Raw genomic sequence first — 19,762 nt, 5'->3', positions numbered from 1 at the left:
GCTAGTCACGTATGTATGCACAGTTGCACGCACGTAGTACCCATATAGTTAAAACTTGATTGGCTTGTGTGCTTAATTTCCATGATTCAATACAACGAATGGTAATTACACTGATATAAAATTACATCAAATCACCGTGGAAATTCCCCGAGAGATAGGAAGGGAAGTAATAGCTAGATTAGACTCTCATTCTCAAGTTCCTCAAAAAAACCCCAACTTCTATCTAAGATGTTCTGGTGGTGTTCTAATACAGGGAAAATTTTAATCTCAACCCTGCAGAGACATAGGGTTGGAATAATTTTGAACAAATGAATAAAATTTTGGCTCTGCTAGAGTCTGTCAGCGTACTCTCAGGTGGCAAAGGTCTCGCTTAGGAACTGCTGAGTATCTAAAATTGGTGTCCAAAAATCAGACTTGGGAGCTGAGCTGGTAGAATAAAACAATCCTTTCTTTCAGTGCTTGCTACAATGAAGACTTTGGATCCTAAGATGAGACTTTCAGTTTGGGAGATACTACTTTCAGGTGCTTAAATTCTGTGACTGAGGTGGTCACTTCTATTCCTTTCAATAATCTCGGTCACTGAAATGCTCCGTGATAAGATTGATCTAGACAATCTAGTGAGACACACTGCCACAGAGTAGCTGGAGTCAGAAGCACATTCAGAGGCTCCTTGTCTAGCTCCTGTTTTCACAGTGAAGAGCTGTGGTTACAGTTACATAAAGATGCTGCTACGAGATCACCTGCCCCTTAACTTGTAGGGTTCCTAAGCCTTTTCAGGTACTTCTTCGCTAATGCAGATTCTCAGCAAACATCTTCTGAAGTTGTTAAAGGGATGGGAGCAGAATCTGGAGTATTGTGCTTATTGGCTACTGATTCTGGAGTACTGTACTCCTCAAGAGTCATAGCTGAAAGCTTTCTCTCGTTTGGGAGTCAGGGTATAATTTGAACACAGTGACCGCAACATGCACTGACTGCGGAGCGAAAGAAAACTGCAGCTAGTAAATGATCCTTTTGAACAGTAGTTCTTAATTTCTGGGTGGACGCTGCAGGTTTATAGACAGCCCACAAGACGTATGCACTGAAGCAGAGGTTTACTATGACGTCATCAGCAGCATCACCAGAAAAGTGCTTTCAACTATTTGCAGATTGAAAAGGCTGAAAGCCACTACTCTAAAAATATTTCTGCTGAGAAAAGGGCTGAAAAAAGCCTGTCCTATTTTCTTTCTGTACTGATTGAAAAAGAGTATGTGTCAGAATGATAATTTGATGAATGGTATTCCTGGAGGCCTTTCAAAGGAATGATTTACAGACAGTGAAAATAAGTAAAAAAAAAAAAAAATTGTTTCTGTGTGTTTCTCTATGTTTTCTTTCTGGCCCTCCCTTTTTTCAAAAGTTGTACTTGGAGCTCTTGTTTTATCTTTCTTCCTTTTCAAGCTTAACAGAAAATAACATACAGTTGAAAAGGATAGGAGAACGCTGGATGTAGCTATTTCTGCTCTTGCACGTTATAACACACTACTACTATGTTACTCGCTAGTGACTCCAGAAGCTCCTTGGTGTATGGAATATCTCCCTAAAGCTTTGCCAATTTGTAGCAATCGCTTGTCTCTTGGTGGGGCAGTGGGGAGGAGGGAGGAAGGGCACCATGAAGGCATCTGTGTTTAAAAACATCATCTTAGTTTTTCTCTGAAATCAAGTTCACAATACTTGAACGTTACTAGAGGGTTTACAAGATTAAGCAAGCTATATATATCAGAGCTGCATTATGGTAATTAAAATACTTTCCCATATGATGTTTTTTTCATTTCTAATTCATTGTTGAGTATGATTAAACTGGTAACAGCCCATTGCATTCAACTTCTGGTTGATGTCCAGGACCTGTGAATACTTGGCAACTTGTCTGCAGTTCTGTAGTCCTTGTGCATAACTAATAGGTTTTTGTTTTATTCTGTGTGTTTTTCAATTTTCTGTAGGGAGCGGCATATGTGGAATTTGATGTACATCTTTCTAAAGATCATGTGCCTATTGTATACCATGATCTTACATGTTGCATGGCCATGAAAAAGGTAAAGAAGACAATATCTGTATTTTATCTTTAAATGTGACCATTCCAGAAACTAGAATGCCAAGCTCTTATAGAAATAATTGTGTGGAATCAAGGGATGGAATGGGAATAAATATGCAACGTTACTGTGTGCATAAAGTAGAGCAGGGAAGTTGAGTTTTCCCTTTTGAAAGGAAATGCTGTTGTAGCTACAGCATTTCAGATGCGTGGTTTAAGACTGTTCAAACCTACATTGTAGTTATTTTTTTAGCTTTTTAAAAATTTATTTATGGTTTGGAAGAAAAATGCAGACAGCTCCACTATATTCAGTAGCACCTCTGGGACTCTTTTAGACTGTCAGATTAAGAACTTCTGGTTGTTTCTTTTTTGAGGGAGAGTTAGTGTGATTCTCAGCATGACTTCTCACTCCTGCTGATACTTAAATGTATACTTCTCTTAAGCAGTTACGTACTCATAAATGCTCTGTAGGTCAAACCAAAGTCTACCTTGTTTGGTACTCCCGTAGTGGCCAGTAGATGGAAAGCAGAAAAGTGGAAGAAACAAGGATCTCCTTCATTTAGGGAGTTTTATTAGCCACAAATGGCTTGGCTTCCATTAGTTTTTCTAACTCTTTCTTTAACCCCTTTTTTACTTCTGCATTTTGCTCTGTCCTTTAACTGTGAGGTAAACAATATACTTCATGTCGCGTTGGGACAGTAAGTGAGGCTGAAGAACTGCTTTTGGATTGCTTGGTGGAACAGAAGGAAAGGAATTAAGACAGAGGTTCTAGGAGCAGGAAAATGGCTCTTGAAAGCAAGTGTCCTGTTCCTTTCCTTGCTTACCTCATGAGGTTGCAGTTGTTGTTCCTTCTTTTTTAACCAAAAACTCTTTTCTGCTGTTTTTGTAAGCATCAAGAGTACTATAACATAAGAAGCAGTGAACAGTACTGTTACTCGTACATACAGATAAGCATTCCTTAAAAGGTGCTCTGAACAGACTATCACAGTACCTCTTAAATACCCAAGTTTTATGAAGCATAACAACTTAATGTTTTCATGGAGTAAAGTGACCTGACACTCCTTAATAACAAGAGAACCATAGGCATAAGGACCAGTGATGCAAAAAAAACCACTCAGGTCCTTTTCCGTCTGGTCTGTTGCATGTTCTCTACTGAGGCCAGAATACTTGCATTCAGCAGCAGTGCTGCAAAATAAGGTCTCTCTTTATTCTTGGCACTAAGTCTGTGTCATCAAACTCTCACACCCGTTGCGATACTGCAATTTATAAGAAGTTTGATTTTGAACAGTTGTGAAAATGGAACTTTGACACTGAATATGCATTTCCTTTAGTATATTGAATCAATATTGTCTTGTTGAGTAAAAATTTCTTTATAGTGAAGAGGGGAAGTGAAAAATGGATTGACAGAATTTTCAACACCAGATCTTTATTTTCGTGCCAGGGTGTGTGTGTCTCAGTTTTACCAGGACACTTGTCTTTTTTTATTAGTTTCTGAGACACTGGATAGGCAATAATAAACTGAATGCCTTAGAATATTTTTTTAATGCATGTATTTACTTGCAGTCTTTTTTTCCTGAATACATTAACTGATCACGTTTTTACAGAATAAATGTGCTAACCTTTTCTGAAGAAAGAACATTGAAGCCTCTGACTTGCATGAAAGACCAAATCCTGTTTTTTCAAACTGACACCTGTTTTATGCTTCTAGTTGCCTATGTTTTACCTGAAAACTGATCATCTTACTCATATTATAATAAGATATCACTTGTATCTTTTATCAATAAAAGAGAAAAAATTACTTGCCTTTAATGTTACTATATTAAAAGCATGTAGGCTTTTTTGTAGTTTTCAGTGATGCTTCATTATGTATTATTTCTCTTCAAAGAAACTTGATACGGAGCCTTTGGAACTGTTTGAGATTGCAGTCAAAGAACTCACATTTGATCAGCTGCAGTTATTGAAGGTATTGTTCTTTGGCTAGTATGATATGCTATGTGTAGAATTTCAAATTGTGTATGAAGCTTAGATTTTTTGGACTAATTATAGATAGTTTGGGAGAGTACAAGTTTTAAAAACTGTACAAGTAGAACAAGTAACTAATTCCAAGAATAGTACTTTTGCACCATCATTAAAACTTGAATAAAATTCATTACTTAGATCTTCTAGAAAGATGGTCTGACAACTTGTGTAGATCCGTATCATTTTGCTAAAATTGATCATTTTTAAAAAAATAAGAAAGGCTGACAGTGGTTGTAGGGTTCACTGAAAGCCAATGCTTTGAGTCTTTGTTGAAGAAGAAAGCTGTATTTCACAAAGTGTATTTAATTTTCAAATGTTTCCCTGTTAACAAGGAAGATCCAGATTATGTTGAACTCCTCTTTGGAGGTGCATGTGGAGGTGTAGAAGGGTCCATGATTCAGTGGTATGGATTGGACAAACTGGCTAGAACTGATTGATTGTTTTTATTTAATTGGGTATCGCTGTATCTTCCGAACAGAAGTGCCCTGCCTACATAAAAGGGGGGTCAGGAGATGAGGCTGGGCCACGGAAGACCCAGCTGAGATATCTTCCTCAGTCAAAGAAGCACCTGGCTGATCCAAGAACTATGTTTCTTTTTACTTAAAATTACTTGTCTCCTCCTCTTTGTGGAGAGAGAATTTGAATGGAGCGAGGGAGCTGCCCCCGTGCCTGGCCTGATTCTATCTCAGTGTGTGACTACATTATAAAACCGCTATTGGCTCTCTATCTGCACTTGATTGGAAACACGGAGTCTAACATCTGACAAGAGGAGGGTTTAATGTTCAGACTTCAAATCTTAATGTTAAATTATATTACGAGTGTTTCTACCCTTGAACATGTTTTCTGAATTTTCAGTAAGAACATTTTCAGTTTGTTTTTGACCTTTCCTTGGAATCATTATGTTTTAAAGTTTGAAAGAAAATCGTGATGTGTACTACTATTTCCTTTATTCTTTTACAAATTACTAAAACTGTAAACTTTTATACTTAGAAACAATTTATAAGGAAAATTAGTTATATTTTACATTTAGTAAGATCTCTACGGGTGGAGTATTTGTTAATTTTACTATTCTTATGCTCTTTAGCTGGCTCACGTGACTGCTCTGAAAGTAAAAGATCACAATGGTATGTATTAGTTTGCAAGAGTCTTGAGATTTATTTATTCCCATGTAATGGTATCTATTCTGTGGTTGCAGTCACTTGTTCTAATCACATTTGGCTTCTTCCTAAACTTTTCTAAAGGCTTACGTAGTTACTTTGATTTTGTGCATGCTGTAGAGTTCTTTGCTGGGAAGTAAATACCTGAACAGGAGTTACTCCCTTGGGAAGAGGGGACAGGAGGATAGAAGATGAATGCATAGCTAAATATATACTTATGAATATTCTTAACAAAATTGCTACTAATGTTTCCATCTTACGCTTCTCTAACTGTACCTTTTTGGCAGCTCTTCAGAATTGCTAACAAGAACTTTGGTAATTGCTGTAGGGTGACTTATCGGTGCTGTGAATTTTTGGCCTTAATTCATCCCCTTCATAGGGACAGCAAAATCAGGCAAAGTACTTCGCACATCCTACCTGTCTGGGAAAAGATAAAATAAATAATAAGCCTTGACAGGCAAGGCTGCTTCTACTGGATCTGATTCAGTGACTGAAACAGTAAGGGATGGGAGAAGCTGCTTCTGATAAATAGTCTGGCAAGGCTTTTAACAGGAGTCAAAAAACTTTCCCACTGGCAAAACAGGAATTGCCAACACCATCGTTGGGGTATGTCAGCTTTAGAGGGAAGGCTTAGGTAATCAAAAGATAGACCCAATTCCATTCTTTACTCTTAAAGGCCTTATGATTTTGAGCCAGTCTTTTCTTGCTGGGATTAGCAGTGCTGTTTGTTTTGATTCAATATTTTGTATTTCTTTTCAGCATCTTTTAAAGATGAAGAAAACTCTGCTTTTGAGACCCAGCCATTTCCTTCTCTGCAGAGAGTAAGCAGTGAATATAGAGCAATAGAGACGATGATTGTGGAACATGAAAACATGCATTTTTCTTTCAGCTTTGCACACATAGCAAGAGATATTAATTTTTGGTTTTAGGCCTCTGATATCAATGCTGGAACTAAGAACATAGGCTTTATTGTTGGCCACTGGAGCCTTTTCAGCGCTTAGAAGTAATAGTTTGCATATCTTTCAAGCTTCTTAATTTATGAACCCAAGTTGTATAACTCAGGATACACTCAGTTTTACAGCTGGTTAACATCTGGGCATTGTGTTTTAAAGCATTGACAATTGTTTGCTAATTTTGGGAAAAAAACTCGGCCTTTGGCAGTTCATCACATACTCTTGGCCATCCAGCAGAGGCAGACACAGAGAAATTATAAGCGAATTTCTAGTATGTTCCCATTCATGACTATTTGCCAACTCTGGGCTTTGTGTTGGCTTATTTTTCACAGAAACAACTGACCAAAACCAGTTTGATACCATTTACAGTGTTTTTTTTCTAGAATGGCTCTTTTTTTTTCTCCTTACTGTTTTTCCTAATGTCTGAACTGCTCATTAACATGCCTCTTAGGGACTTGTTTTATACAATAATACTGCTTTTTATTTGGATTATGGAGATGATTAGTATCCAGTTATTTATAGGCTTATGTCAGAGCATGTATGAAATATCCATCAGTCACAGGTCATATGCCCCCCCACTGTATTTTTTTTTTATTGTCTAATCAGATTACTGCATAACTACAGAAAATAAAGAACTTTGTGTAATAGACTAAACTACTGAGGTTCAATTCCTCTACCTGTTTTGATTCCCCAAATTTAATTTTCTTCCTATAAGAAGGGGTACGTTACTCTCTTCTGTACCCGTCATCTCTATAGGGTTAAAAAATCATCTGCCAACATTTCCTTAATTTCATTAGCTGTTGGTTTCACTTTTACATTTGAAGTCACCTTACAATTAATTCTTTACAAGAATTTCACATACTTTTGTTCTCATCATCATAATGGCAAGCTCATGGATTTCATACTTAGGACTATGTGTTACTTAAGATACTTTTTGAATTCAAAAAAACTTCCTGGAGAAGTAAAAAAAATTTCTTCTTTAGGAATACAAATGGGGCATTTCTCATGCATGTTAAGGTGAATTGACTTGCATTTGTACCTTGTCAAAATTTTGTCCTTAAGATTTTATCTATTGTTATGTATTTCCTAACTTTAAACTGAAGGAGAAAAAGGTGTATATGTATCTTGTGTTAAATGTTAAAAACTTAGGTTTTTTTATTCTACTGTTAGACCCCATTGGCATTAAATTCCAATGTATCCTCCCAGTAATTGCCCTTATAGTGCTTAGTTGTCTTCCTTTGCTGTGGGATCTCTTCATAATGAAATTTTTTTCAGGTCCTGGAATCTGTTTCTGAAGATGTTGGGTTCAACATAGAAATAAAATGGATCTGCCAACAAAGGGTAAGTAAACGTACATGTGATTTGCTTTGATACTTTGCCATTCTTGTGGCTAAAGCTTGTAATTTGACATGGCAATTTACGAGGTACAAACAAACAAAGGCATAATTGGGGGGGGTGGGTATGTGGCTCTTGTTTTATTTATAACCCACTGTCTTTAAAACTGGGAGTATAATGGCACTGCTCTAGCAAATGAACAAACTTACTCTTAAAACAATAGGAAGTATTTATAGGATTGAGTTCATAATGCAGCTCAGACAGCTTTTAGTAGAAGATCCTTTTTAAAGTCAATGGATCACAACAGGTCAGGCATGCTACACATGGGAAAAGTGACAAGAAATTCAAACTCTCCTGGCCTGGTGCGGGAGAAGCTACAACATGGTGCAGTAATACAATCAACTGTTTCCTTGTAGTCAGCAGTACAGCGGACTCAGCTGGATTGCTTAGTGCTCGGTCTACAAAGAAACGGTTGTAAAGGCTAGGACTGGAAGCCTGCAGTGGGAGAAAGACATTAAGTAAAGTGGTAGGTTGAAGTCTGTATGCATGGAGAGATACTAATGCTCTCAGAGACAGGTCAACTGCAGAAAGACTGGTACCTGCTATTCTCAAAGACAAAGGATATCTCATTTATTTCTACAAATCTTACTGTTGCATTTTATATTTAGAAAAAGCAATACAATATCTGTAATAGTTTTTAGTGATCTTTCATGGAATTCCTTTGGGTTTTCAAAATTAGAAAAGGCTTCATAGAAACTCTCTCCTTGGATGGGAAGATAGTGAATTTTTCAGTGAATCTTACTGCTGTTAGAATTCAGCTGTACCTCACAGACTGACAGTCCTGTAGAGCTGTAACTAGCATTCAGTAGATTGAAGGAGTGACTTCTGTATTCAGACTTGCAAACTGAATTCTCAGTTTTCTCAGGTTGAATGAGACACCACTGCTTGTTAAAATTATTTTAGTAACCATTAATTTAAATGGCTGAAACTTGTCCTTTCTTTTTATAGGATGGACAGTGGGATGGCAACTTGTCAACTTACTTTGATATGAACCTCTTTCTAGATATTATTCTAAAAACTGTTTTGATGAATGCTGGAAGAAGGAGGATTGTATTTTCTTCTTTTAATGCAGATATTTGTACAATGTAAGTTAAGAAGAGATACACAATGTATTTTCTTCTTCTTTTCTTTAGTAAAACTTACTTTGGGCGTAAGAATAACCAACACATGTTTTGATTAGACCTAAACTTTGGGTGCCAAAATAGTTGGGAATTGAAACGAAAAATTAGACCACTTTGTCATCTGAGCTGTGCCAGAAATAAAATAGGAGAACAAAGTCAAAGTAGATATATTTGTCAAGTGCCTTCCTGAATGCTTCAGTCTTTCTTGACACAACAAAAAAGGTCAAGACTTCTTCTGGTATCACAAAGCCTTTTTCAGTCATATATAAGGGGTACACAAGCCTAATTTACAAACAAAATTAATTTTGTTACAATTTTTTCATTATATCTGTCCTTTAAAAAGGACAGAAAATGAAATAGCTTTGAATTACCTGTGTTTGTTTTTTTTGTTAAGCGGTTTGTTTTCCTTTTATGGAATGTCATATTGAAGGTGTTGGAGCACAGAAAAAGCATAGGAGTTGAACTGGGGAGCAAACAGTTGGGATGCATATGAACTAACAATATGCTGTAGTACTTCGTAGCAAGAAGTGATTTAGCACTGTTAATGAAAGGCTTTATAGAAATCTCGTTTGATGAGAGACTACACTGATGAAATACCACTGAACGGTAACTGGGCAGGGCAAAACTAAATCAAGATACTGATAAAAGGGCTAAGGAACAAGTGTGTAAGAGTGCATAACACGCTAATCCCAAAACTTTGCTTCCATCTGTTGTAATTTCATACCACCTTTCTGGTATCAGACTTGAAAAACACATTAATAAGGTTAGGTATTGAATATTAAATATGTTTATAAACTCTTATCATGAATGTTCATTTTATTCTAATCTGCTTTTAAGAAGAAAATTACAGAATTGGACAGTCTTCAAGGGTATAAATATTTTGAGGATGTGGATCTGAGTTCAACTTAAAGTCTAGCTTCCTTTAAACTGTGTGTATTAATTTCTAATTAGTGGTAAAAGTAACAGACAGAACAGTTTGTCTACATAGTTTCACACTAAACTGTAGGTACCATCTTGTTGCACCAGCTAGGAATTAGAAGAATATGCAGTAAAGGGCATAATCTTCCTGAAACAGTAAGATTGAATTTCCCTGCTTTTTAACACATTTGCTATTTGTAAACTTTTTCTTATAACAGGGTTCGGCATAAGCAAAACAAGTATCCTGTGTTATTTCTCACCCAAGGAGAATCTAAACTCTATCCAGAACTTATGGATCTTAGATCTCGTACAACTCCAATTGCCATTACTTTTGCACAGTTTGAAAACTTGCTGGTAAGCTGACAAGTTCTGGTATTAATCTGCAGTAAAATGAAACTAAATTATTACTACTTTTTGTAAATCCATAATTTTTGACACTAATGCTTAAAATGACAAACAACATCACAAAAGAAATACACTAACATTTAGTAACTGCCAAAATAATGTCTGTTGATTCAATGTCTGTATAATACATTGTTTAAAAAATAGTGCTATGAGTAAACTCTTTAATTGTATTAAATTATTTTTTATTAATATGTATGAAATTGTAAGGAGCTGCAAGTGTAAAAAGATAAAAATAAAAACTAATGTGAGAGTTTTTCAGAAACATGGATTTTAATTGAAGTGCTTTGTATTTCAGGGAATTAATGTGCACTCTGAAGACCTGCTGAGGAATCCATCGTTTATTAAAAGGGCCAAATCTAAAGGCCTAGTGATTTTCTCATGGGGTGATGATGCAAATGACCCAGATAACAGAAAGAAGCTGAGAGAATATGGTGTTCATGGGCTGATATATGACAGGTACTTCACTGTCTTTTAAAAATAGTAGTAATAATAATTAAGCTGAGAAATTATTGTATCCCGATTTCTTGTGAAATTTTGCATTGGTGCAGAATATCTTCCTTTGGTACTATAAGCACAACAAGCCCGTAATCCCAATTAAAAAACAAGACTAGCACTAATTCCTACTTGTTCAGTTCTGTGTATATATATAGCAAAATAACTTTTGCTTCTCCTGAAGTTAGTGTAAATATAATTTGATTCTCTAAAGAACTAGAGGATGGCATACACATTTAACATGCTGTTAACATTCCTGACATAATTCTTAAACTTTGTACATGACATGGTGAGGACAATGTTATTTAACTTTTGTCTGAAATCTTTAGCTTTCTACGTTTAGTTATGGAAATAGTTAACACAACTTAAATGAGTGATTTTAACTTAGTTTTTTGCCAACATTCTGTTGTGTTTCAAAGCTGTGAATTCACCGTTTTTCCTATTAAAATTAGCTTGGAGTGACTCCCAGGGCAAACTGCCAAATTAATCACTTTGGACAGTAGTTATTATATCCATGCAATTCAGGTGGACATCAGAATACTGTGGTAAATCTTTGAACAAAAGTGTTATTTTAGTTCCTTACAAAACCAAAAAGTTTTAGGTCTTTTATCATAAAAGATGTGAAATTCGTTATTAACAAGATGATGATTAATTTGGGAAGCTATATTAAATTAGCCTTTCTGATGGATTACAAAGAACATGTAATTGGGAAAGCATTAAGTGTAACTGAAGTGTCAAATTATAGAAGACTTCCAAACCTTTTGCTTTAGCGAGGGCACTGCTTTGCATGTTGTTTTATCTGGAAAAAAAAAAGGGGCGGGGAGGGGTGGCGGGGAGGCAAATCAAGTAATTGTCAGGGACTGTTTTATAAAGTGAAAACTGAGAATCAGGTTAACTTACCTAGAGGCAAGAAATCTAGTATGTTAGAGTTCTAGGCTGCCAGTGTAAAAAATAGTTAACTCCCTTCAGTCTATTCTTGGCTATTGAGAGTCCTTCCAGAGTGGTAGGTCCAGTGCTTCTCTGGTTTGCCGGAGGTCTCCCTTCTTGTACTGTGTAGTATGTCTCCTCCTTTTCATTGGTGGTAAAAAGGAATAACAAGATTTCTACACTGGGGATCAGCTTTAGACTGGTCATTGAAACATAAGTTCCTCTTTCCTGCTACAGCATTGCGACATGTTGTACCTCTCCTACAACTCAAGATTGAGGCCCCTTTAGTAGATGAAAAATATCTCTGGACTAGTATGCAGACGAAATGGTACTCTGACTCTTTAGTGTACAGTGATAGAGTTGTTAGGAAATTTGATCCTATGGTATGCATAACTTGAAGTGATAAATTATTCGTCTACAGACAGGTGGGGTGTTTTAATCAAATACTACTGCGTAAAGTATTCTTATGAAATGTCTGTTCATCTGATGTCTACTAATCCAGTCTTCTAGAGTTCTTAATTACCCCTGATGTGATAGATATGCTCTACTATGGTAAAATAGTAAAATGGGTGACACCTTATTTCTCACTTCATGTTGCTTTTATTACTTTAGATGCTTAATTGCTCAATACTAATTAAATGTTGCATTTATGTCAAGGCTGCAAGTCTGCTACATGTCATCTTATGTTCCGTTTTGTACTGTTTAGTGTGTTTAAGTTGCACTATGATGGCAGAATACCTTTTACCTCACCTTTTGATGACTAACCAATTCATTGGAATTGCTTATAGGCTGAATTCCCTTGTGGATTTAACTGAACAAAAAATTCTTAACCTTCCTGCACAATGTAGACCATCTAGATTCTTAATAGTATTCATCTCTCCTCTCACCGTCTGCCCCTGTGTCTCTTCCACCTTGTTGACATCTTTCCACTTCACTGAGAAGAACCCCAAAATTAATATTCATTCCAAAGCTGTTTAAAAAACATCAGCTCAGAGGTGCATTTTTTCTTTTTCAAGTTGCAAACTGCGATTGAGTAGCAAACAATTATCTCATTTCAGTATAAGTGTTGCAGGCTCGTTAACTCTAATTTCTAAACATTATTGACCTTTTTTTCATGGGCCAAAACAAATACTGGAGTGTTCCTTTACAATTCTTAATTATTTTTCAAAATTTACTAACTGTCTGAATAGAATTAATTCTAATCTTAATATAGGTTCCCTAGAAAGAACATGACGCTTTCTGAAAATTGCATCAGACATCTCAAGCTAGACATTTTGAAATGCAGGTGGTGCCTGCAAGTCCTGGATGGCATGTCTAAATGTAAAAACCTGGCAGCAAGTGTTTCCATTCACAGTTGGAGCTGCTGGGTAAAGAGGCAGTCTTTCAAATCATTTGAGAGTATGAAGTTAATATCAAGAGATTAAATTGTCAAAAGTTTAAATAGGTATGGTGTAAGCATCCATTGTAAACATCCTGTGCTGTTTGAAGTTTAGAAATAGATAAATTCAAAACTACTGTGAAGCAGAACTCAAGTAGAGAGATGTACATGTCTGTTTCAAGGTCTAGAAATAAGTAGGGATAGCAGTAATCTGTTCATTATTGTAAAGCCAGTTTATGCTATGGTTGCATCTTCAAATTCCAGAATATTTCCAGGGCTGAATCAAGATGTGCTTCTTCCATGGCTTCTGCAGAATTTTTGTTCTCTGGACTTAAGGCCAAATCCAGATATTTATCAAAAATTGCTATGCCTGGTGTTTTTGTGTGGCTGTTTACTAGACCTTGACTTAAACCATCTTAGTAAGCGTTATTTGTCTGAATAAGCTAGGAAGTGAATACAGGAATTTTAGCGAATTTTAGGTTGCTTGGATATGGCCCTCAGTTATTGTTACTGCATGCGGTAATTATGTCAAAGATTATGAACTGTCTGGGTAGAGATGATTTCTATAAGCTATTTTTTCCGAACTCTAATCATCCATGTAGAGTTGAGCAAAACATTGTAGCCACTTGTGAAGATGGCAGAAAAACTGTGTCCTGAATACCAAAAGTTGCTGATACCAAGTGTCGGGCAAAAAAAATGCAGGTAGGGGGGTCTGACTTTGTTTTGCATGAAGAAAAACTGCAAGACTAAATCTGGGAAGCTTACAAATGCCAACGCTACTAAAAGAACGATCTCACTGGGGCAGGGGAAGGAATTTTTTTTTTCCTTTTTTTTTTTTCCCCCATCCAGCCCTTTCTCCACTTGGGCTGCAAATTATTAGACATACCCAAAGTCATTAAACCAAAGGAATGGTCTAGTGCAGTTGCCGGGACAATATTCTACTTTTTTCCTATGTTCAACTCAGCATCTAAGATACTCAAACTGCTTATGTTGAAAGGGCCACCTACAGAAAAGGTGCCACCTCTGCCTCCAAGCTTCTCTTTGGGCCCTAATCTAGAAAAGTACTTTAAATGCATGACTGAGTATCTTTGATTCACACAGAATATTAAATCTCATGCTTAAAACAATTTATTAGTTTGATTTAGATTTTATTTAGAGAAAAAACTTTAACCTATTGTAGTGAAATTCTCTGGATTGGCAAAAATTATGAATTTTAAAGCAGCATTTGTGGGATGATTTATCTGGTATTTTTCTCCTGGATAAGCTTTGTAAACAGTCCAGGAAATATTTCTGTGTCTGAATATACTTAACTCAGTAAGAACAATGTAGTCTTATGTTTTTACACCAGTTGGCTATATATTAAAATACCAACGTGGAGAGGGGGTGGGTGCTAACTTACACTTGCATTATCTTTTTTTAATTCACTTTACATGAGCTGAGTTCTATTTGTTGAATAATATACACAGCTGCATGAAAATATTAAGCCAGTAATCCTCAAACATTTATGCTGAAAGCTTTTCCATGAGAATCTTCAGTGTGTTTGTCTCCTCTCTAAACGCTACAGTTCCTTAAGGCTGCATGTTGCATTTGCAGACTCCAGACAGAAGCTCTGTGCTCTATTAGTAACTTCCCAAAATTAACACAAATTTAGTTGGCAATAAAGGCAAAAGCATTCAAAACACTTATCAAAACCAGAAGACTGTCTAAATCTGCACCATTTTATTTGCCTGAAATGGAATGTTACTTAAATAAATAACAGCATGGATATATGTAGGAAGTTAACTAGTGTTAGTTGATCCTATGATTTAATCTACTGAGTGATTGAATTAAGATGTTATGCAATGGCAGTCTGTGTCTTTCCTATTTTGTGAATTGCAAAGTAAACTCAAGTTTACCTTGAGATGTAAAGAAAAATGAAAAGTTTTAATCAAAAGCGTCAGAAAATCTTTTTAGCATGAAAACAATATTTTGGCACTGCTGACTTTTTGTTTTTGGATGAAGCAATAGCAAAGAAAAACAGCTGTGACTGAGACTTGCTAGATGTGTGTGTTTTCAGAGGTTGCAAAAACCCCTGGTAGGTGTTGAGATAAGCAAATCAGTTCTATGCCCACTGCATAACCCTGGAATGTCCTGCAAAGCTTTTTGTAGAAAGTGCTAATTTAAAAAAGTAATATTCAAAGGACTTCCCAGTCTTCTGCAGGGCTTGCTTAGTGATAGAAGTCGAATGGAGGAACTTTGGTGCATAGTTACTTATAAATAATTGTCCTGTTGAAGATTGAAGGATAGGGAGATGAGAGTTTATTCCTTATTTTGATGGTGATGTTGGAAATAATTTGTAAGAGAAGTCCTGGAGCTATGCTCTGTTTTTGCCAGCTGATGGTATAGTTTCATGGATCCAAACAAAAAGTGGGGACAAGAAATTCTGAGGTACAAGGGTACTTGTGCTTCAAATTGTCTTCTCTGCTTTTAGTTTAGAAGAAATACCATATACACATTGGGGCAGACTGGTTCCAGTAGACAGTCTGAAAGGAGCTTGGAGGGTTGGACTCATCCAAAATATCAACTGAAAAGAGTTGAATATGAATTACAGAATTTATGCTTGCCCTAGTAAAGAACTAATAAAATACCTGCCAGAAGCTGCTTAGAAACATGCTTTAGCCACGTTCTATGAACAAGGGGCTTACAAACATGCCTTTGCTCTTCTAGTGTCTAACTGATGTGAAGGATTTAAGATTCGCAGTTCCTAAGGTGTATTGCTATATAGAAAACTATCTTCTAATTTCAGTGTTTTTTCTTGAATGCATAGAGAAATTTATAATGTGTAAGCTAACTTAACTGAAGAAAGCACAGGTCATACCTGCATCCTGGAAAGAAGAAAGGAAGGTTGGGCTTTTATTTTGCAGATAGCTTCTATTAGGCAATTTCGGGTCATATCTTAGGCCTGTATTGGATTAGAGATTCTGTGCAAGTAATTTAGCTGCTGTGCCTTCTGTGTGTATTCCATAAAACTGGACAGCATTTGTCCGCCCTTCTAGGAGTTTCTTTACAGAAACTATCTTTGATCTTACTGTAGGTAACATGATCCGCATCTATAATTTCCTGCAGAAGTGTTTCCTCATTTGGATCCCATTTACTATATCACCGTTTGAGCTGCATATTATTTTTGATCTCTTGGACTTGCCAACAGTTGACAAGTTGTCTTGCTGGGGTAAAAAGGCACCTGGCACTGTATCATACAGCACTCTTGTTTTGGTTGTGGACATACAACCTTTTGGACATACCTTGAAATTATGGTATGAAAGAGAAAGGATGTTGCAATAAAACCAAACCACTTTCTTGAAGGAATCATAAATGAAAGTATGAATATTCATACTAGACCTAAGGCAGAAGCTATGGTAATTTCTTCCAGAAGTTTTCATTGGAAGGAGATAAATCTGGTGACCTGCAATACCTGAAACTGTATATGCACAATAGCTACAAGTGAGGGGAACTGGATGCCAGGATTTAAATTTTGGATAGAAATAGCATACTGATGTTAGAAATTAACGTTGGGAGATCAGAATGTATCCTTGTCACAATAAATGTTGTACCAAAGTTAGGTTACAGGATCATGAATGCTTTTGCTTTATAATGAATTACACCAAAAGAGTATTTGAGTCATGCTCAGTGCCTACACTGTCAAACTCAAAATGTATTTTGGATTTGGATAGTCTGGTACGATGTTGACAGTTCAAATCCTGCAGCTTTGTTTACATGTGTGAAAACAAGAAAGTGAAAAGAGGATATACTATTTAAAATAGTGTAGATGGATAGTTAAATTTGCATTAGGTATGAATAAAGATCAGATTTTCTGTTTTTCACTCTCCACCTAATATTGTAATGGTAATTTAAAAAAATGGTTCTGAATTGGGGAAGGGGTGAAATACTTCTTGAAACAGTAAGAATAAATTCCATTCAGTATTACGTACAAGTAGCATATCACAGTCTGTTCAAAGAATCTTGGGGCTCTGAAATTTCCTACGCTTTTAAGTTTGAAGCCTGGAACTCTGCTCTTACTTCACTGCTTTGTGCCACCTGTAAAAATCACATTTTTCAGGAGAGTAAGTGAGGTAAATGCCAGTGGGTAGCTTTTTAGTATATCCAATGAAATATTAACTATTGCGTAAAAGGAATACCATTTTATATTGCAAGATGAGCGGCAAAACTTGGGGTACTAACCTCAAACATAGTGTTTTTATGGACTTGCTGATACCTTATTTTACCCTAGTAGGTAAAAAAAACCCAGTTGCTTCATCTAGTCTGCGTTTCTGTGAACTGTCAGGTTATACTGATCAGTGTTTTTTCTTTTCTCGTTTATTCAGGATATATGACTCGAATCCTGAACAACCAAATATATTCCAGGTGGAGCAGCTGGAACGTCTCAAGAAAGAATTACCAGAGTTGAAAAGCTGTGTGTGTCCCACAGTTAGCCACTTTAAATCCATATCTCCATGTAAATGTCATCATAGTTGCCTGGAAGAGAAAGCTGTAGATAACTTGAAGAGTGTTCACATGCAAAAGGACTGATTCTAGGCAGAATGCTGTTTTGTATCTATTTAACTTTCACCATTGGAACAGTGCTGTCTGCCTTCAGGTTTGTTTGTTTTATTTTTAAGTCCCCAGATAGCAATAACTGTGTTCCTCCTTCCTGACAGTACTTGTTAAAATTTCAAACGATGTTAAAATATTCAGCCAGCTATAGTTATTGTTCCAGTTTACATATACAGTTTTAACTTTTTCCTGTAATCAAGTCTCAAATCTTGAAAAAGAAAATTAAGTATTAACACTAAGTGTGTTTTTAAAAATAAAAAAAAAAAAATTAAGCAGTCTGAGGAGTGGAAGCTCAGAAACTAAATTGTAGTTTACAATGATCTGATATTGAATATGCTGAAAAATTGTTTTAATTTTGATTTTTCACTTCAATGCTACAGCTTGTCAGCCTGGATCTGACAACAGGAAATTAAGAGAGTGATTGTAAGATACATATAATTAGATCTGGCCTGAATAAATTGGTACCTCATATATATGTATTTGCACTGATAGATCCACCTGTACAAAGCTTTGTGCCATTTAAAAATATCTATATATTTTTAAGTAAACTGCAATGCATATTAACTCATTTTTTCCCCACTTCATTGGACACTTAGGCTGCTGCCATTATTTTCTGATTTGCCAATTCATTGGTACAGTGTATAGCAGTCAAGGGTGAACCACAAGTATGATATTTTTTTTTTTTCCATTAATGTCACACAGGCCTGCTAAACTTTAGAAATGTTGCAAATAATTTTAACAGAATTACAGAAACATCTTCAGTGGTTGAGAATTTTTTTTGCACAGTAACCTTAATAAACAGAATATGTAACATGCACAAACTCTACAAAATGCATGCTTTAGTTATTAAGCATGAAATTTAGGTGTTTGCTGAGGTCCTTGCATCTTTACGGTGCTAGTTATGTGTGAAGGGTGCAAGGACTAACTCAACTACTTAATCTCCTTTGCCTAAAACCACAAGCCTATTATTCACAAACATTGGAAGAAAAGGCTACACCATACATGGTTTGTCTTATTTACATAATACAAGCTACTAGCTTTTGTAATTTGCAAGATTTTTTTTTTTTTCCTTGGAGCAAGAATCACAAATGTACTGAGTTCAGATAATCGGTATTCTGTTGGCTGGTATCTATCCTCTGTAATTTATTACAAAGTCATAGTTTAGAATTCTTAATAGATAGGTATGCATGTCCTTTTTCCTCCTGAAGTTGCAGGTCATGCCAACACAACAGCTGTAACTTTCTACTGAAGTGTTAATGTATAATAAGAATGGAAAATATTTATTTTTTTCTCTTGTAAATTGACAATGAAAACAATAGTGTGTACTATATTCTTTATATACATCATTGCTACATAGAACTGATTGTACAAAGAGTAAAGCCATTGCAAATAAGTGCTTGAGCCTGCACTGCTGAGCAGTTTGAAACAAACAGCTTGTTTCGATTTGCCTTGTGCATTTTAGTATTTAAAGTTTGTTTGTCCTGCACAAACAGCACAGTAATGATTAGGTATCTGGAAGCTGTCTTTTATTTAAGAAAAAAAAATTAAACCAAAATTTGGAAGTGTGTGAGCTGTGTTTTTTGGGAGGGAGGGGGCACTGAACCTGATTCTTGACATCAGGAACCCGTGGCTGTTTTCTGATACAGCAAGTCCAGATTCCACACCTATGTGATTAATTCTTTATTTTTTCCTCATTTGTATACCGCAGTGGGGTTCTTTTGACAGGTCTTGAGGGCTTTGCCAACTGACGTGAAACCCCTTCCAGAGTTATACATGTCACTGCTCATGAATGCTGGGCAGCGCATCCATAGAGATGTTGAGCATGACAGCTATTTTGTGTGAAGGTGGTTTAAAAGTTGTGCTGTCTGAAGCACCCTCTCGGACTAATTACAATGTGATGCTGAGAAGGGCTTGGCACCCTTAAAAATTTGTTTCCCAACCTTCGGATGCTCAGAGAATAGCATTTGCCTGTTCTGTTTGCGGGTGTTGGGCGTGGAAATAAATACACCCACTGTGGTGATGGTTTTACAAGATAGTTTTGAGCAGCATTAGAATTTTAATGTGTTCTTGCCGATTCCCTTATTTATGAGTAAGTTGCGTCACCAATTTGCTCCAAACCTGACTAGCCTTTAAGAAGCTGTTCTGCTGTGTCACTTCTTAGAGCTGAGCTCGCAGCTTGGCCACACGCAACGGCTTTTCTGCCACAGCCGACAGGGCAATGCAGCATGGATATAGGGAACCAAAGAGCAGGGCTGTGGGAACTGGTGGGCGGAGTTATGTTCAACTAATATCCTACCAAAAACCTCCTCTTGTAAGGAAATGCTGTGGTGACCAGCAAAGACAGG

At 36.3% G+C, this 19,762-nt stretch overlaps 1 protein-coding gene across 1 annotated transcript in view; it reads left to right on the top strand.

Moving 5' to 3' along the window:
• GPCPD1 (glycerophosphocholine phosphodiesterase GDE1 homolog (S. cerevisiae)) overlaps positions 1-17,419 on the top strand; it is a 37,638-nt gene extending 20,219 nt beyond the window's left edge. The window contains 10 exon segments of the mRNA XM_009572081.1: positions 778-880; positions 1,974-2,066; positions 3,948-4,025; positions 5,166-5,205; positions 5,998-6,059; positions 7,467-7,532; positions 8,535-8,671; positions 9,844-9,979; positions 10,326-10,486; positions 17,189-17,419. Of these exon segments, the coding sequence (XP_009570376.1) occupies positions 778-880; positions 1,974-2,066; positions 3,948-4,025; positions 5,166-5,205; positions 5,998-6,059; positions 7,467-7,532; positions 8,535-8,671; positions 9,844-9,979; positions 10,326-10,486; positions 17,189-17,393 (1,081 nt within the window). The 3' untranslated portion in view covers positions 17,394-17,419.
• Positions 17,420-19,762: the final 2,343 nt, after the last annotated feature.

Source organism: Fulmarus glacialis, unplaced genomic scaffold, assembly GCF_000690835.1.
Source record: "Fulmarus glacialis isolate BGI_N327 unplaced genomic scaffold, ASM69083v1 scaffold15622, whole genome shotgun sequence".
NCBI classification, from domain to species: domain Eukaryota; kingdom Metazoa; phylum Chordata; class Aves; order Procellariiformes; family Procellariidae; genus Fulmarus; species Fulmarus glacialis.
This window is presented reverse-complemented; position numbering and strand designations above follow the sequence as displayed.